Raw genomic sequence first — 15,571 nt, 5'->3', positions numbered from 1 at the left:
ATGCACCTCTGAGCTACACAATCCTGACTTGTACAGGCCTGTCATAGGGAATGAGTCAGTGTGTGTGTAAGTATGTGTGTGTAGGTGTTTGTTGGGTACTCTCCTGTGTGATGATCACAGAAATGACCATGTAATTCTATATCTACATTTAAAGCAACCACACTTCCTTTAATACCAGAATGTGAACTGTTTTGTATCCCCCCCCTCTCTCTTCCAGGATGGGATCTGCTGGGGTACAGATTGTATGTGTGGCCCTTGGGGTCCTGGGCCTGATCGGGGGCATTGTGTGCTGTGCCATCCCAAGGTGGAAAGTGTTATCATTTACAGGACAGAACATCGTAACGGCACAGGTACTGAGCAGATCAAGTGTTTTATTAGCCCTATGTGGTTTACATTTTAAACCCCTAAATACTTTCCATAATTATATTGACTCAAATGACTCTAATAACTCGGAAAACGTAGAATGAATGCAATGTGCTGAAGTCAAATAAGCTGTAATGAATGAATGGCGTGTGTATTACTGTAACTATTTGTCTCTGTGTGTAGGAAACTGAAGAGGGCCTGTGGATGACCTGTGTGGTGCAGAGTACGGGCCAGCAGCAGTGTAAGAGCTATGAGTCCCTGCTGGTCCTGCCATCTGACCTGCAGGCGTCCCGCGCCATGACCATCATCAGCTGCATGGTCACCTCCCTGGCCATCCTCATCTTGTTCGCCGGCGCCGACTTCACCACCTGCGTGGAGAATGAGGACATCAAGCCCAAGATCAGCCTTGTGGCCGGGATCGCCCTGTTGGTGTCTGGCCTCCTCCTCATCATCCCTGTCAGCTGGTCCGCCCACAACACCATCAGAAACTTCTACAACCCCCTTGTGGCCCAGAAGATGGAGCTGGGAACCTGTATCTTTATTGGCTGGGCTGCTGGGGTGCTGCTGATTCTGGCTGGAGGCCTGCTCATGTGCTTCAGCAGAGCCAAATCTGGCAGCTCGGGAGGAACCGCCAAGTACTACGGCAACAGCGCTTCAGCCCCCGCCGCCAACAAGAACTACGTCTAGTGCATTTACTACACCTCTGTATGTTTGTATGTGTGTAGAGAGATAGTTTGATGGAAAGGAAATGGGTCAGACAGAATGGAAACAAGAAAGGGGAGGGGTTTAATCTTGAGGATAGAGAAGGGACATTATTAGTGGAAATAATGGTTGTAAATATTGAATATTTCAAAATAGTAAGACTGGTTTAGTTGTAGTTAATCCAAGGGTCCAATATGGTGGTTCAATTTAAAATACAAATATATGTTTCTTTTTTGGGGGGGGGGGACTAACTCAATATACTATAATATACTACAAATCGAAACTGTGTAGAGATGATGATGTACCTACATCCATACAGTTTCTTAACTGTGTCCAGCTCGCTAATAATCACCTACATGAAGGTTAGACAGTCAAGGAGCTGCGGAAATTCCAAAAACGATGGATAGAGGAAATTATTTTACAAATTGTGACGGCGAGGAAATATAACCAATTTTCAGTGTGGATCTCCGGACCTCGTTGAAGACCAAATGCAGCCCCCGGGGCAGAATGAGTTTGACACCCTTGTTGTAATGTGTTATCTCGTTGAGTTTTTTAGTGCTGGGTGACATGCTTCTATAATGCCATGAATGAACAACAGAGAGCAAGGTGAGGGACTCAGTGGTCATGCATTTCAAAATACATGTATAGTCAAATGACTGTATATATCATTTACATCCATGAGATCACAACTTTTTTACTTATGTAAATCAGCTTGCCTTTTACTTTTGTGTATCAAATAATAAATACATGTTTTTATTTTATTCTGTTGCAATACAAATGATTGTCATCTCCTTCAGGTGTGCCATCCTTTGGATGGCGTTTGGAAATGTTAACAAAAGCAAAACAAGTTTAAATATTTTGGAAAATATTAAGGACTTTTATTTCCAACTATGTAAGAGCATATATTAAAAACAAGTCTCTATAAATGTGAAAACTGACACCAAAAAACGAATTCAAGCTTCCAGACTCTGATATTGATGGAACCTGTCTCCAACTCTCCCTTTAACCATCTTTCCTTCAAACATCCCCAACTATTTATAATTATTTTACTTTAATCTCCTCTTTCTCTTCTCCTCTTTACACTTCCTTCTCTCTCTCCATCAGCTCCCTCTCGAACCCAATGGCTCTGTTTCAATTATTGCTCTCCAGTTCGCTCACGCGCTTGGTCAGCTCCTCTACTGTTTCCTTCAGAGTCTTCACCTCCTTCTGCAAGGCATGTACCTCCTGAGAGAGAGAGAGAGAGAGACAGAGAGAGACAAAAAAAGAGAGAGAAAAAGAGAGAGAGAGAGAGAGAGAGAGAGAAAAAGAAAGGGGAGATTCCTGGTAAAATGTGCAAAAGAGGAAGCCATATCTAAAATACAGTATCTATTCACAGATATATCAAAGCATGTAGGTAGATGCAGCCATGTCCTTACCCCACTGTTATCGTGCTGATGCCCCATGGCTGCTGATGTGGTCTTCAGAAGACTTTTGTGAACTTTGAACTCTTTGGTTTTGGTGGTTGTCGCAAAACCGTCCTTCAAGGAGATCAGGATAGGTTGGCCCTCTTTGCCTTCAAACCACTCATTGGCCTCCACAGACGGCTCTGGACCCATGGTGTCTGGGTACAAATCCTCCTGAAACAGGTCAGACTGAAGAGAGAGAGAGAGAGAGAGAGAGAGAGAGAGAGAGAGAGAGAGAGAGAGAGAGAGAGAGAGAGAGAAAGTGAAAGTGAGATATTTAAGAATTACATGCTTTGAGTTATAGTCATTTTTTTAAAGTGTATTTACCTTGCGGGGCACCGTCATGACAACGGGCTCACACTTCCTCTCATGGAGCTTGTAAAACCTGGTGGAGGGTGAATAAAACAATATACATTCCCATTTTACAAACAGCGCTTGTGTGTATATACTGGCGAGTGAAAATGTCCATAACTCTGTGTGGTTACCTGGCGATTTCACACTTGTTGACCTCCAGGCCCCTCTTGGGCATGTAGCCCATGCCCTTCTGACTCTCCTTACTGCTGTACATGGACAGGTAGTGAACATAGGGAGCCTCATCTGTCACCTCAAAGTACCGGATACTGCTGTCACCCTGAGGCAGGAAAATGAATGGTTAGTAAACCATAGTGTGTGTGTCAAAGGAGGTTGGTGGCATCTTATTTGGGGAGAAAGGGCTCGTGGTAATGGCTGGAGCGGAATAGGTGGAATGGTATCGAATACATAAAACACATGGTTTCCATGGTTTCAACGTGTTTGATGCCATTCCATTTGCTCTGTTCTGGACATTATTTTGAGCTGTTCTCAAAAAACATTTGAGCCTCCTGTGTGTGTGTGTCTGTGTGTCTGTGTGTCTGTGTGTCTGTGTGTGTGTGTGTGTGTGTGTGTGTGTGTGTGTGTGTGTGTGTGTGTGTGTGTGTGTGTGTGTGTGTGTGTGTGTGTGTGTGTGTGTGTGTGTGTGTGTGTGTTTCACTCTAACCTTGCCACAGAGGTAGACGATGCCAGTGTCAGGGTCAAAGAAGGGCAATAGGACACCACTGCTGGTGTCCAACTCCTGCAGGGTGAGTGGCTCCCCAAAGCTCTTCTGTCAAACACATACAGGTCATGTCGGGTCTTTAGACACCATTCATAAGTCTTTATAAGAAGTTCATAATTGACCCATAACACTCACCGGGTCCCAAAGTGCCACCTGCCTCTCACTCATGCGACTGAAGCCGGTGCTCAGGATCTTCCCATCGGACACAAACACAGCCTTGACAGGCCTGGAGCCTTCGTGGGTCTTCTCCTTCTCCTGAGAGAGACAGAGAGGCAGAGAGAGAGAGAGATGCAGACTCAGGGAAAGACAGACACTCAACGAAGGAGGTTCATCTATCAAAGACGCGTGAAGGAAACTATATGAACTAATCACTGACTGTGATTCTATTGAGATCTATGACATTAAACCTGGTAGCTAGGTGCATCTGACTCTCCAGGGTTAGAATGGCTGGTTCTCCTGTGGTATTGATGGGGGCAGGGAGGGGGGCACTCACGGCAATGACTGTGCCCTTGCGGGGGTCCAGCACACGTATGGTCTTGTCCTTACAGGAGGTGAGGATCTGGGATCCGTCCCTGTTCCAGCAGGCACTATAGATGAGGTCAGGGTGGACCGAGTCGATCCTCACCATGGCCTCTCCACACGCCACGTTCCACAGGATCACCACGTTGTCACAGCCTGGAAGCAATGGGAGAGAGAGACGGAGGAACAGGCAGTTAGGCCATGCAGTGCTACTCCACTTATGTTAACAGTTGAAGAGGCACTTGTATTCTGAGGTGATGCATCATAGCAGTGCTATACCTGCGCTCATGAGCACATTGTGGGCAGTGGGGTGCCAACTGAGGATGCCCACGCGTTTGGAGTGCCCCTCCAGCTTCACCACGGGGTCGTTCAGGGGCGTGACCAGGCCACCCTCCGGGATCTCCCAAATCTGAATGATGGAGAGGTAGAGGAAGAAGAGGGTATGTTATTACACTGAGTTAACACAGTACATAGATACAGAACACTGATCGACTGGATCACACAGGGACATATGTCCTAAAGTGCGTCCATAATATAATTCTACTTAACAAGCTCAACATTATGGCCAGTGAAAGGTTGTGACCTCTACTTACCATGACACTGCAGTCCTCTGAACCACTGGCAATGATGTTGTCGTTGTGGGGACAGAACTCAATATCCAGCACTGGGCCTGTGTGTCCACAGACTGTGGGCTGGGACATGTCAATACGACCCGTCTACAGGGAGACACAAAGGAAAAAGATAAGTTACTATGACACAAATAAACACACACACACACACAAGCTGATGGCTCAATCAGGAGATAAATACTACAGTATGCAGTAAGAACACATGGAGACGTAGAGTGTTGCTACCACTGTGGTCTTTGCAACAGAAAGACCTAGAGAGGGTTCAGAGGAGAGGAACTCAGTCAGCTGATGACAATTGTATAGCTATGCCTCAAATCAGCCTTAGAGAGCAGAGAACTCTACTGGGAGAGCACTAGCAGTCTGCAGGGTTCCCATGGCCCTGGTGGAACACACACAGGATCTGGACTGTTGGCCCTTGTGGAACACACACAGGATCTGGACTGTTAGTCCTGGTGGAACACACACAGGATCTGGACTGTTGGCCCTTGTGGAACACACACAGGATCTGGACTGTTGGCCCTGGTGGAACACACACAGGATCTGGACTGTTGGCCCTTGTGGAACACACACAGGATCTGGACTGTTGGCCCTGGTGGAACACACACAGGATCTGGACTGTTGGCCCTGGTGGAACACACACAGGATCTGGACTGTTGGCCCTTGTGGAACACACACAGGATCTGGACTGTTGGCCCTGGTGGAACACACACAGGATCTGGACTGTTGGCCCTGGTGGAACACACACAGGATCTGGACTGTTGGCCCTTGTGGAACACACACAGGATCTGGACTGTTAGCCCTGGTGGAACACACACAGGATCTGGACTGTTGGCCCTGGTGGAACACACACAGGATCTGGACTGTTGGTCCTGGTGGAACACACACAGGATCTGGACTGTTGGCCCTGGTGGAACACACACAGGATCTGGACTGTTGGCCCTGGTGGAACACACACAGGATCTGGACTGTTGGTCCTCTCTGTCACGTTGGACCTCACCCATCATTCACAGTACCAAAACAAAACCATCTACATTCAATAATGTACGAAGGATGTACAGTACATGCCTTATTTTGAATATGAAGTGGTATAATGTTTTTTTTCAAACTTCATTCAAATGTTTCTCCTAATGTCCCTGCCTTCATTGTAGATGAACCATCAGCTGCCATCCAAAAACCTCTTAGTCACCGTCTCAATAATAGTGATCACATACTGGTTATATTGCTGTAGTAATAACTACAGAGTAGTTAAGTGACAGAAAATTGTACTTCTCCAACATACAAATTGGGGAGGCAGGTAGCCTAGTGGTTAGAGCGTTGGACTTATAACCAAAAGGTTGCAAGATCAAATCCCAGAGCTGACAAGGTGAAAATCTGTTGTTCTGCCCCTGAACAAGGTAGTAAACCCAGTGTTCCTAGGCAGTCATCGAAGATAAGAATTTGTTCTTAACTGACTTGCCTAGTTAAATAAAGGTATAAAAAATCAAGGTAGACTCAGCGATATGACGTAGATGCAGAAAGTAAACAGCATAGTGGTTCAATTTCCACAACAACTAAGAGTGTTGAAGCGCGAGGGTCAACTTCTCAGCTCTTTTGGTCCCGTGGCTCCCACACTGTAAGAGCGTGATGCGAACCCGTGCACATGAGCAGATACTTTGTGTGACTGTGTGAAGTCTTGCATCTCGCTCATCTCAATATCTACAGTCATTTCGCTGTCTACCTTTAAATCAAATTATCGTTCATTGGGGAACAATGGCTTCCTTTGACCAAATCATTAGGCCTTAAATGCAATTTTGGTTGAGAGGACTACTATTCATCCCTGTTACAGGCAAGTCCAAACAGTGATGCAATGGCGTCTACCCATGACGTTGAGACAGCCTATATCTTTGGGTAAAAAAAAAAAAAATCTGTTATATCTACGTATCTGTTTTATATATGAATATGCATACACTTAATGTCAAAGTCTTTCAATTACACCTTTATGCTTCAATATCACATAACGCATTCAAAATCAATCTAGATATTGACTACTATAAGACCATTACATACACTAAATATAGAAAAGTATGTGGACACCCCTTCAAATTAGTGCATTTGGCTATTTCAGCCCCACCCGTTGCTGACAGGTGTATAAAATCGAGCACACAGCCATGCAATCTCCATATACAAACGTTGGCAGTAGAATGGCTTTACTGAAGAGCTCAGTGACTTTCAACGTGGCACTGTCATAGGATGACACCTTTCCAGCAAGTCAGTTTGTCAAATTTCTGCCCTGCTAGAGCTGCCCCGGTCAACTGTATGTGCTGTTATTGTGAAGTGGAAACATCTAGGAGCAACAACGGCTCAGCCGCGAAGTGGTAGGCCACACAAGCTCACAGAACGGGACTGCCGAGTGCTGAAGCACGTAGCGTGTAAATATCATCTGTCCTCGGTTGCAACACTCACTACCGAGTTCCAAGCTGCCACTGGAAGCAACGTCAGCACAAGAACTGTTCGTCGGGAGCTTCATGAAATGGCCGAGCAGCTGCACATCACCATGCACAATGCCAAGCGTCTCCTGGAGTGGTGTAAAGCTCGCTGCAATTGGACTCCAGAGCAGTGTAAACGTGTTCTCTGGAGTGATTAATCACACTTCACCATCTGGCAGTCCGATGGACGAATCTGGATTTGGTGGATGCCAGGAGAACGCTACCTGCCCCAATGCATACTGTCAACTGTAAAGTTTGGTGGAGGAGAAATAATGGTCTGGGGCTGTTTTTCATTGTTCGGGCTAGGCCCCTTAGTTCCAGTGAAGGGAAATCTTAATGCTACAGCATACAACTACATTCTAGATGATTCTGTGCTTCCAACTTTGTGGCAACAGTTTGGGGAAGGCCCTTTCCCGTTTCAGCATGAATATGCCCCCGTGCACAAAGCGATGTCCATACAGAAATTATTTGTCAAGATCGGTGTGGAAGAATTTAACTGGCCTGCACAGTGCCCTGACCTCAACCCCATCGAACACCTTTGGGATGAATTGGAACACCGACAGGGTGACAGGCCTAATCGTCCAACATCAGTGCCCGACCTCACTAATGCTCTTGTGGCTGAATGGAAGCAAGCAAGTCCCTGCAGCAATGTTCCAACATCTAGTGGAAAGCCTTCCCAGAAGAGTGGAGGCAGTTATAGCAGCAAAGGGGGGACCAACTTCATATTAATGCCCATGATTTTGGAATGAAATGTTCGACAAGCAGGTGTCAACATACTTTTGGTCATGTAGTGTATGTGTTTGTTGCTGATATTGCAGCACATTCGTCCCATGCTGATACTGTACCTGCATCCCACATATGCTTCTGTTTTTCAATGGCAAACCCACCACTGGTATACATGACCAAAGAGCTATATTTTCATGTTATCTGACCAAAGCACCGGTTCAAATCCATGTGCCAATGCCGTTGATCAAACTCCAGGCGGTGCTATAGTCAGATGGCATGAAAATATAGCTCAGTAAATAGCTCAGTATTTGTATTATATGTTTTATACAGTCTTTTTTTCTCATCTTTATCAAGTGTGCTAATAATTTTGGACCTGACTGTATATGCAGCTGCACTATACTGCGCCCTAGCCACATCCTGTCAAGACTGTGTTGCACTGAACCACTCCAAATATGGTGAAAAACTAGCAACAACACAGAGAGAGCGAGTGACGTGTAGAACCAAAACTCTGCCCCAAACTTCCTTATTCAGCACAATGTGTGATGTCGCCTTGCATTATTCAAAATTCAAATGTTGAAAAAACATCGTTCTTAGAACACTGTACAAACGACACGCCAATGAGCATTTTCATCAAAATTGTACCGTAGTTGGGCAAATCTGGGCATGAATGAAAGTGACATTTTGAAACTTCAAGATTTGAGACTGAGGCATATGCTTAGATCTACACAACAGATGGAGAGGGAAATGGACGTTAGACCACTTTTGAGGCCTGAAAACGTCTAACTTCACTTAAGGCATTCACTTTGACCTCTGTCTCTCTGCTCAGGCCCACCTTGTTCAGAGGAAGCACTAGGAAGGCCCCTCCTCCGCTGGCATCCACAATCATGGCCACGAACTTGGGGTTGACAGAGCAGAAGTTGCTGTCCCAGGTCATCTGGGAGATGCGGATGTCATCGTAGCACTGGTCAGCCTTCACCCCCTGGCCGAAGACATGACGGAACTTACTGGCTCTCACTACCTTCCTAGACATGGTGACCTGATAGGGGAGAGAGATGAGGACGGGGAGAGGAGAGGGGGAGGGGATGGGGCGGTAGTAGGAGAGATGATGACGGGGAGAGGAGAGAGTGGGGGGGTGGGGCGGTAGTAGGAGAGATGAGGACAAGGAGAGGAGAGGAGGAAGGGATGAGGCGGTAGTAGGAGAGATGAGGACAAGGAGAGGAGAGGAGGAAGGGATGAGGCGGTAGTAGGAGAGATGAGGACAAGGAGAGGAGAGGGGGTTAGTGTGAGATAATTAAGAGGAGATATAAGAAGAAAAAGGAAGAGGGGCAGAGTTTTTAATGCACAGTTGTAGACTAATCAAGTGGTTATTGTATTTAAGAATATGCAGACTGCTACTGTAGCCAGTGAACTCTCACCCGGCACCCCTACAACATTTACATAGACAGAGACAGAGAGAGAGAGAGAGAGAGAGAGAGAAAAGAGAGAGAGTGAGAGATGTATAGAAGAAAACCAGTAATCTGTGAAATAAATGTTCATCATTTATCATCACTGTTCATCATTTGCATAAATAATACACAAATGCAAGTATAAACATTTTACAGGATATGAAGAGCAATGAAGGGATTTGAATAGTGTGACCTTAGATGCCACAAAATGTCTTAAGAACATGAGCATCACTGACCCACTCCCTAGTTAGACCACAAGACAAACACATAGTGAGGACACAAACATACAGACACAAAGCTACAGGAAGGAAGGTCAATACAGGAAAAGCAGAGAAAAGGGGAAGAAAGAACTTGCACAACTACTTCCTCCAGTCTGCAACTGTTTCTTTTTGTCTTTATTATCCGAGGCACACTTGTGGCTCTGTGCAATGCTTTAACTCACATCTAGTCATAGGGATGAACCCACACAGAGAGAGGCAACATGGAGAATTGAAGGAAATATGAGCATATGGGACTATAGAGGCAAACTGAAAGGTATACTCCACTGCTGTTTGGAAATCATGTGAACCAGGAACCTACAGCAACAGTTAGACCACATCCTACAGAACAAACAACAAAACCACAAAACTATCTTTCTTTCCGTTTCATTCACACACATGCTCTCTTTGTCCCTCTCTAATGCTCCTTTTCACACATTAAACAGTTGGCAGATATGTATATGATATTATCTTTTTGCGAGCTATAACCAAAGAGAATGCAACTGGTTGAAATACTGTCGTCCAATTTAGGGTTTGTAGGGTTTGTCATGCATTACTGTCAGTGGATAGTCCTCATGTTCAATGCATAGACTACATTTCACAAGTTTCAGATTCATCAATAAGAATATTAGTGCACACAATGACTCAGTCCTGGCCTACAGCCCATACATTTATGCTGTAAAACGACAACTCTAAAAGAGTGAGCATAGAATTTTCCTCCATTTGCAGACCTTACTTCCTCAAATCTGAAGCTGCGCTGACTGAATCCCTTGGCTAAAGACTTAGGCCTCATTGTTCTTGTAGCATTTGTGCATCACAAGACCTCTTTGGTAGACATTCATCTAATGCAATAATCCTTTGCAGAGTGTACTTTAATGTTATAAAGGACCTGAGTACATGTTAATAATGGTGTGTGTGTGTGTGTGTGTGTGTGTGTGTGTGTGTGTGTGTGTGTGTGTGTGTGTGTGTGTGTGTGTGTGTGTGTGTGTGTGTGTGTGTGTGTGTGTGTGTGTGTGTGTGTGTGTGTGTGTGTGTGTGTGTAGGCTTACAGCATGATCATATAAAGTGACAGCAATTATGGACCTTCATTCACATGGTGTGTGATTACTAGGAGAAGGATGCTGAAAGCAGGCCTACCTGTTTTAGTGATGGGAAAATGTTCTGCTCAGTCAGGCTCCCTGCTTGGTTCTGCTGTGTCGCCAGAGAGGAGTAGGAGCCGGTAGTCTAGGGTAGATCTCTTTATGTGATGGAGGAAGTGAGAGTTTTAGATGAAGGTGGAAATGGGAGGTGTCTCGTTCTGTCTTCTTACTTGCTGGGGTTGAAACATCTAAATGACAGATCTCAAGAAGAGATTAGATGCAGACCAAAGTGATTAATTAGACTAATTAAATCATCAAAGCGGGTGTGTAATACTTTCTAAGTCTGTATTACTTTGATTTGATTACATTTAATTTAAATTAAGATATATATATATGAAGATAAACATTGTAATGTCACCGGAACAGAGTCTCCAGAGTGCTCTAAAGCTTTGTGCCTCCCGAGTGGCGCAGCGGTCTAAGGCATTGCATCGCAGTGCTAGAGGCGTCACTACAGACCTGGGTTTGATCCCGGGCTGTATCACAACTGGCTGTGATTGGGAGGCCCATAGGGCGGCGCACATTTGTCCCAGTGTCATCTGGGTTAGGGGAGGGTTTGGCCGGGGGGGCTTCACAAGTAGGCCGTCATTGTAAATAAGAATTTGTTCTGAACTGACTTGCCTAGTTAAATAAATAAAGATCAATGAATTCTAGGGTTAGGTCATCCCAAGGATCCCACTTAGCATCTGCCATACTGTAGTTGCCTACTTGCAGTGGGGACTGTTGACTGTGGGAAAATTTACACAAAGAGGGTGCTGCTGTGTACAGGACAACAGCCTACAAAAATCACAATTTAACCCCTGTGCACAACGTATGGATAACAGGATGAAGTCAAACAGAGAATGCCATGGCACAGCTAGGCTCTGCTTAGACACATGTATGCATCCTTTAACCAGACCCAGCTCCCTCAACCCCCCTGAAAACATCGCCATTAAAACAAGCAAGAGAACAGAACAGGAGATACCAAAGACAGAATGGAAGGCCAGAGACAGGTTTAAAAATATAGACTTCAGTTTATTGCACAATCGTTGCTGGAGACTGAGGAGTGGGAGGGCCTGTCTGTATAATGCAAGACACTACAGATGGACACGTAGAGAAACTAGACACAGGGAGATACAAGATGGCCATAAATTAACAGAAGCGTTGGTGAGAAGAACACAGGTGGGTCGATGAGGCACAGTAGGATGCAACTTGCAGGACAGACAAAACACAACACATTAAAACACAGATTTCACACATAAAACAGCTCATATATTCAAACATACAGGGTCCATAATATACATTCATAACTGGTTTGTGCAACCCTGAACATGCAGGGTTTGGTCACTCCTAGCATGTTAACACTGATGAGTAGTAAGTATGTCAGTCAGTCACGTTGCCTGTGTAAAAGCAGCCTGTCTAATTCTGGGTTTTTTTCCCCACCAATGGTCTTTTGACTAACCACATCAGATCTTTTTCAAAGTTGATTGGTCAAAATATCAATTAGTCAAAATATCAGAACTGGGCTTCCTCTGCCAGACACAGAACGGTTGGTGGTGAGCCTTTATACGATACAATACGATGCCTGCAACGTTACAGAGTTATGTCCACCAGATGGGGCCAAATAAACAGCCATTCAATTCATTTACAAAAACCAAGACAGACCGAAGACAAGGACAAACAGAGAAACAGACAGACCCTCAAGAAAGCTCCCTTCATCAAGAGGAAAAGGGCATTTCATCATCTGTACAGACAGTATCATAATTAGTACCAACCCTCCACAGAGTAATTGTATCAATAATAATAAGTATCATCGTCATCATCATCGTATAACAATAGTGGACAGTTAATCATTTATAAATAGTCAGAAACAGGCTAGCTGGCACCTGTGTACAAAAAAAACGTTACATTTTGTTAGTGTTTTCATACATTATGTCATCATTATCATCATAGAATATCAGAATATAGACTAAAACAATGACCGGTGGCTGGCTTGGTTCCATCTCTGAAAAATGGTACTGTTGGTGGGCCTGGTTCCTCTCTGAAAAATGGTTTTCAGTTCTTTCTCCCACCACTATTCCCTCCCCTCCCATCTTCCCGTTTCCACAGTCTTACTCTTTGCTCAACCACTCTTTAAATACATTTCACCTTGTTTTATCAGAGACCACCCCAAGAATCCCTAAATAATCCCTACTTCTACTACTACTGCTGACTCTTACCTTCCCTCAGACCCCTACCCAGTTCAGGAGTCCCTCACAGTGGCCTCTGTGGTGTGCGGCTCTAAAAGCCATGTTTCAGAGAGGAACCCCCTGGCCTCAACGTAACAGCTACGGCTATAGCACCCTGAGAAGTGGAAAACCCAGGGTGGTGGAGTCCCTTTGAGTAGAGAACTGGCCCTTTTTGTTCTTTGTGACAGTTGAGAAACATACCACTTGAACACACATCCACTTCAGACATTGTAAATGTATTTGTATCTGATAATGCATAGATATCCAATTGTAATCAGAGGTATTCATACATGCCCCCCCTCCTGTATCTTCCCCATCTTTTATTTGTATTTTTATGAGGTTACATTTAATCGAGCAAAAGCATTCTTAAACCCTGGGTCTATCAAAAACCCACACGGTTACCCATCTCTACAACAGATCTGAAAAGAATCCATTTTATCTGGGTTCACATATTAGAGTAAATAGGTTGAATGTGGTTGATATTAAATACACAGTAGTACCACCCTCAGCCTGTTTCTCTTACCAGGTCCCTTTTCCCTCGGACACAGAGCATTGTCTGAGGTGACATACATATTGAATTCCAGGTTCCTACTTCTGCTTTCTTCCCTTTACATATATGTATAAAAAAGTATCAGCGTTATATACTGTTTGCACTGTATGTATATATAATCTACATACATGTATTTACATGGACTTTAAATAAGTTTCATTACTGGTTTTCACTTTGATCCAAAGCCCTTTTGAAAATAAATAAACAGTGCAGTTTATTTGATATAGTTGTATTGCCTCTGTTCTAGTCCCTCATATTCCTGTATTAGTATATACTGTATGTAGTATGTTCCTCTCTTAACACTCATGGTCCACTGCCCTGACAGCATGTAAAGCTCTTAGCTGGAGTGACTGACACATGACGTGTCATATGTTACAATGCACAAGCATTTGGCTAATACTAAGTTAAAGTCCTCGTATGAGACAATGAGTTTCTGTTTGAGAGCTACTAACATGCATTAATAATCAGTTTCATTCAGTGCACTGTAATACAATTTCAGCGTATGACGATACAAGGGGCCATGGCTGTAATGTACTCACCATGACAGGGGTGGTTTCATAAGGGGGCTGAGAAACAGTTTAACACTAGTCAGGGTCGGGTTGCAGTCTGAGGCCTGTGTGGGAGAGGCTGGGACATTCTCCCTCACTCTTGACTCAATGTGAGCAAAGTATGTGCTACAACGGAGGCCCTCGACACATCATTTGGCAACTTGTGAGTGAAGTGGAAATTAGTGTGGGTATGTGTGAGTGTGTACACCAGGTTACAAAAGTGCAATGTTACATAGAAACATGCCAACTTAACTAGTCCATGGGACGACTAGGTAAAAGGTCCCTCAGAGCAAAGCAGATTAAAAAAACAAAACGCTTGGTCTCAACCTTCCACATACAGTCAATCTTTGAACAAAATCTATAAAACACAAAAGTAATCCAAAAGGTAAACATTGTACTGTTCCTCAGAGCATAAACTCAAATACCAGTGCAGAAACTAGTGGCAACAATTTTTACTTTAAAACTGAGTAACCAGACATAGTTTCTCAGGGTTACTGGTTGTGAACATGGTGAGAGGGTTAGGGGTTCATTCATGCTTGGTTGCAGTTGTCTAATGAAATACTATATGGCACAGGTCAGCTTGGTACTACAGTACTGTACCTCTCTAAGGGTAACAAAGTGCAAAGAGTCAAACTGGGCTATGTTATGTAGTAATAATGTCCAGCTTTGGCATAGAATGCAATGCATCATACCAAATCCTTATCTGGCCTCGGACAGTTAAAAGCCTAGAAAGTAGCGTAGCTGTCGGCCATTTCCACCCTCTCAGGGGAACCTACTGGTTTCTAGTAGTCAAATAATAATAGTGCATTCTAATTTAAAAAACTCTCATCACAAACGGTCTCTCTAATACTTTAGCGTAATAAACATTTGGCATCTGTTTGGTGGCATAACTTCCCTTTTCAGTCAACAAGATCCATCCTGCACAGTCATGTAGCTATTGTTCAGGTATTATAAAAGAGAGACATTTGGTCTGTTTTAGGCATCTTCATTTAAGATATTATGTGCCCTTTTCATTGACTACAGTATGTGCCAAACATGATTACAATAATCAACAACAAAATATATTTTTTTTACTTAATAGTCATGAACTAATTCTAATAATCCGTATTCAAAACCAAATCAATTTCCTCAGTTAAATGTGAGGAATTGTCACTTTAAATATAGATATTGATGAATAAATAAAAAGCACTGTCTCACAAGATTAAGGTCAACCAATAATAATGAGCAACTTAATGTAACTCAACAATAGCAATTGTAAACGTGGATAATCTGTCATGATTCCCTATTCAAAATGGTTGTATTTTCAATGGCACAATGCATCCAAGTTCAGTCTAGCATTTAGGCTATGTGGACTGCACTAAAAGGGAGGTAAACTTCAAACAAAATGAGCACTAACAAGCCAAGGAATGAACCCCTTCACCCATAACCAGTTACCCTTCACCCATACCCAGTTACCCTTCACCCATACCCTTCACCCATACCCAGTTACCCATACCCTTCACCCAGTTAC

The 15,571-nt window shown here is 44.0% G+C and overlaps 2 protein-coding genes across 2 annotated transcripts; one reads left to right on the top strand and one right to left on the bottom strand.

The window, feature by feature from the left end:
* The first annotated feature begins 218 nt into the window (after nt 1–218).
* LOC120034110 (claudin-4-like) lies at nt 219–1,050 on the top strand. Its single transcript, XM_038980543.1, has 2 exons — nt 219–350; nt 547–1,050. The coding sequence occupies exons 1-2, from the start codon at nt 219–221 to the stop codon at nt 1,048–1,050; spliced, it is 636 nt and encodes a 211-aa protein (XP_038836471.1).
* An 869-nt stretch (nt 1,051–1,919) lies between these two features.
* On the bottom strand, nt 1,920–10,866 carry LOC120034129 (coronin-1A-like). Its single transcript, XM_038980572.1, has 11 exons — nt 10,758–10,866; nt 8,751–8,954; nt 4,692–4,814; nt 4,378–4,507; nt 4,073–4,254; nt 3,715–3,834; nt 3,523–3,627; nt 2,993–3,138; nt 2,835–2,892; nt 2,481–2,696; nt 1,920–2,289 (listed from the first exon to the last, which is right to left on the bottom strand). Exons 2-11 carry the CDS (start codon nt 8,946–8,948, stop codon nt 2,197–2,199), a joined length of 1,371 nt encoding a protein of 456 aa, XP_038836500.1. The 5' UTR covers nt 8,949–8,954; nt 10,758–10,866; the 3' UTR covers nt 1,920–2,196.
* Nucleotides 10,867–15,571: the final 4,705 nt, after the last annotated feature.

Source organism: Salvelinus namaycush, chromosome 41 (genome assembly GCF_016432855.1).
Source record: "Salvelinus namaycush isolate Seneca chromosome 41, SaNama_1.0, whole genome shotgun sequence".
Lineage (NCBI taxonomy): Eukaryota > Metazoa > Chordata > Actinopteri > Salmoniformes > Salmonidae > Salvelinus > Salvelinus namaycush.
Note: the sequence above shows the minus strand (reverse complement) of the source record. Positions and strands in the feature narration are given on the sequence as shown.

Excerpts from the sequence above, each read along its gene's own strand:
- LOC120034110 (XM_038980543.1), top strand. The coding sequence starts at position 219 with ATGGGATCTGCTGGGGTACAGATTGTATGTGTGGCCCTTGGGGTCCTG. Across the intron at positions 351-546 it reads AGAACATCGTAACGGCACAG|GAAACTGAAGAGGGCCTGTG; the intron begins GTACTGAGCAGA and ends CTCTGTGTGTAG.
- LOC120034129 (XM_038980572.1), bottom strand. The coding sequence starts at position 8,948 with ATGTCTAGGAAGGTAGTGAGAGCCAGTAAGTTCCGTCATGTCTTCGGC. Across the intron at positions 3,835-4,072 it reads GCAAGGGCACAGTCATTGCC|GAGAAGGAGAAGACCCACGA; the intron begins GTGAGTGCCCCC and ends TGTCTCTCTCAG. Across the intron at positions 3,628-3,714 it reads AGGTGGCACTTTGGGACCCG|AAGAGCTTTGGGGAGCCACT; the intron begins GTGAGTGTTATG and ends TGTGTTTGACAG.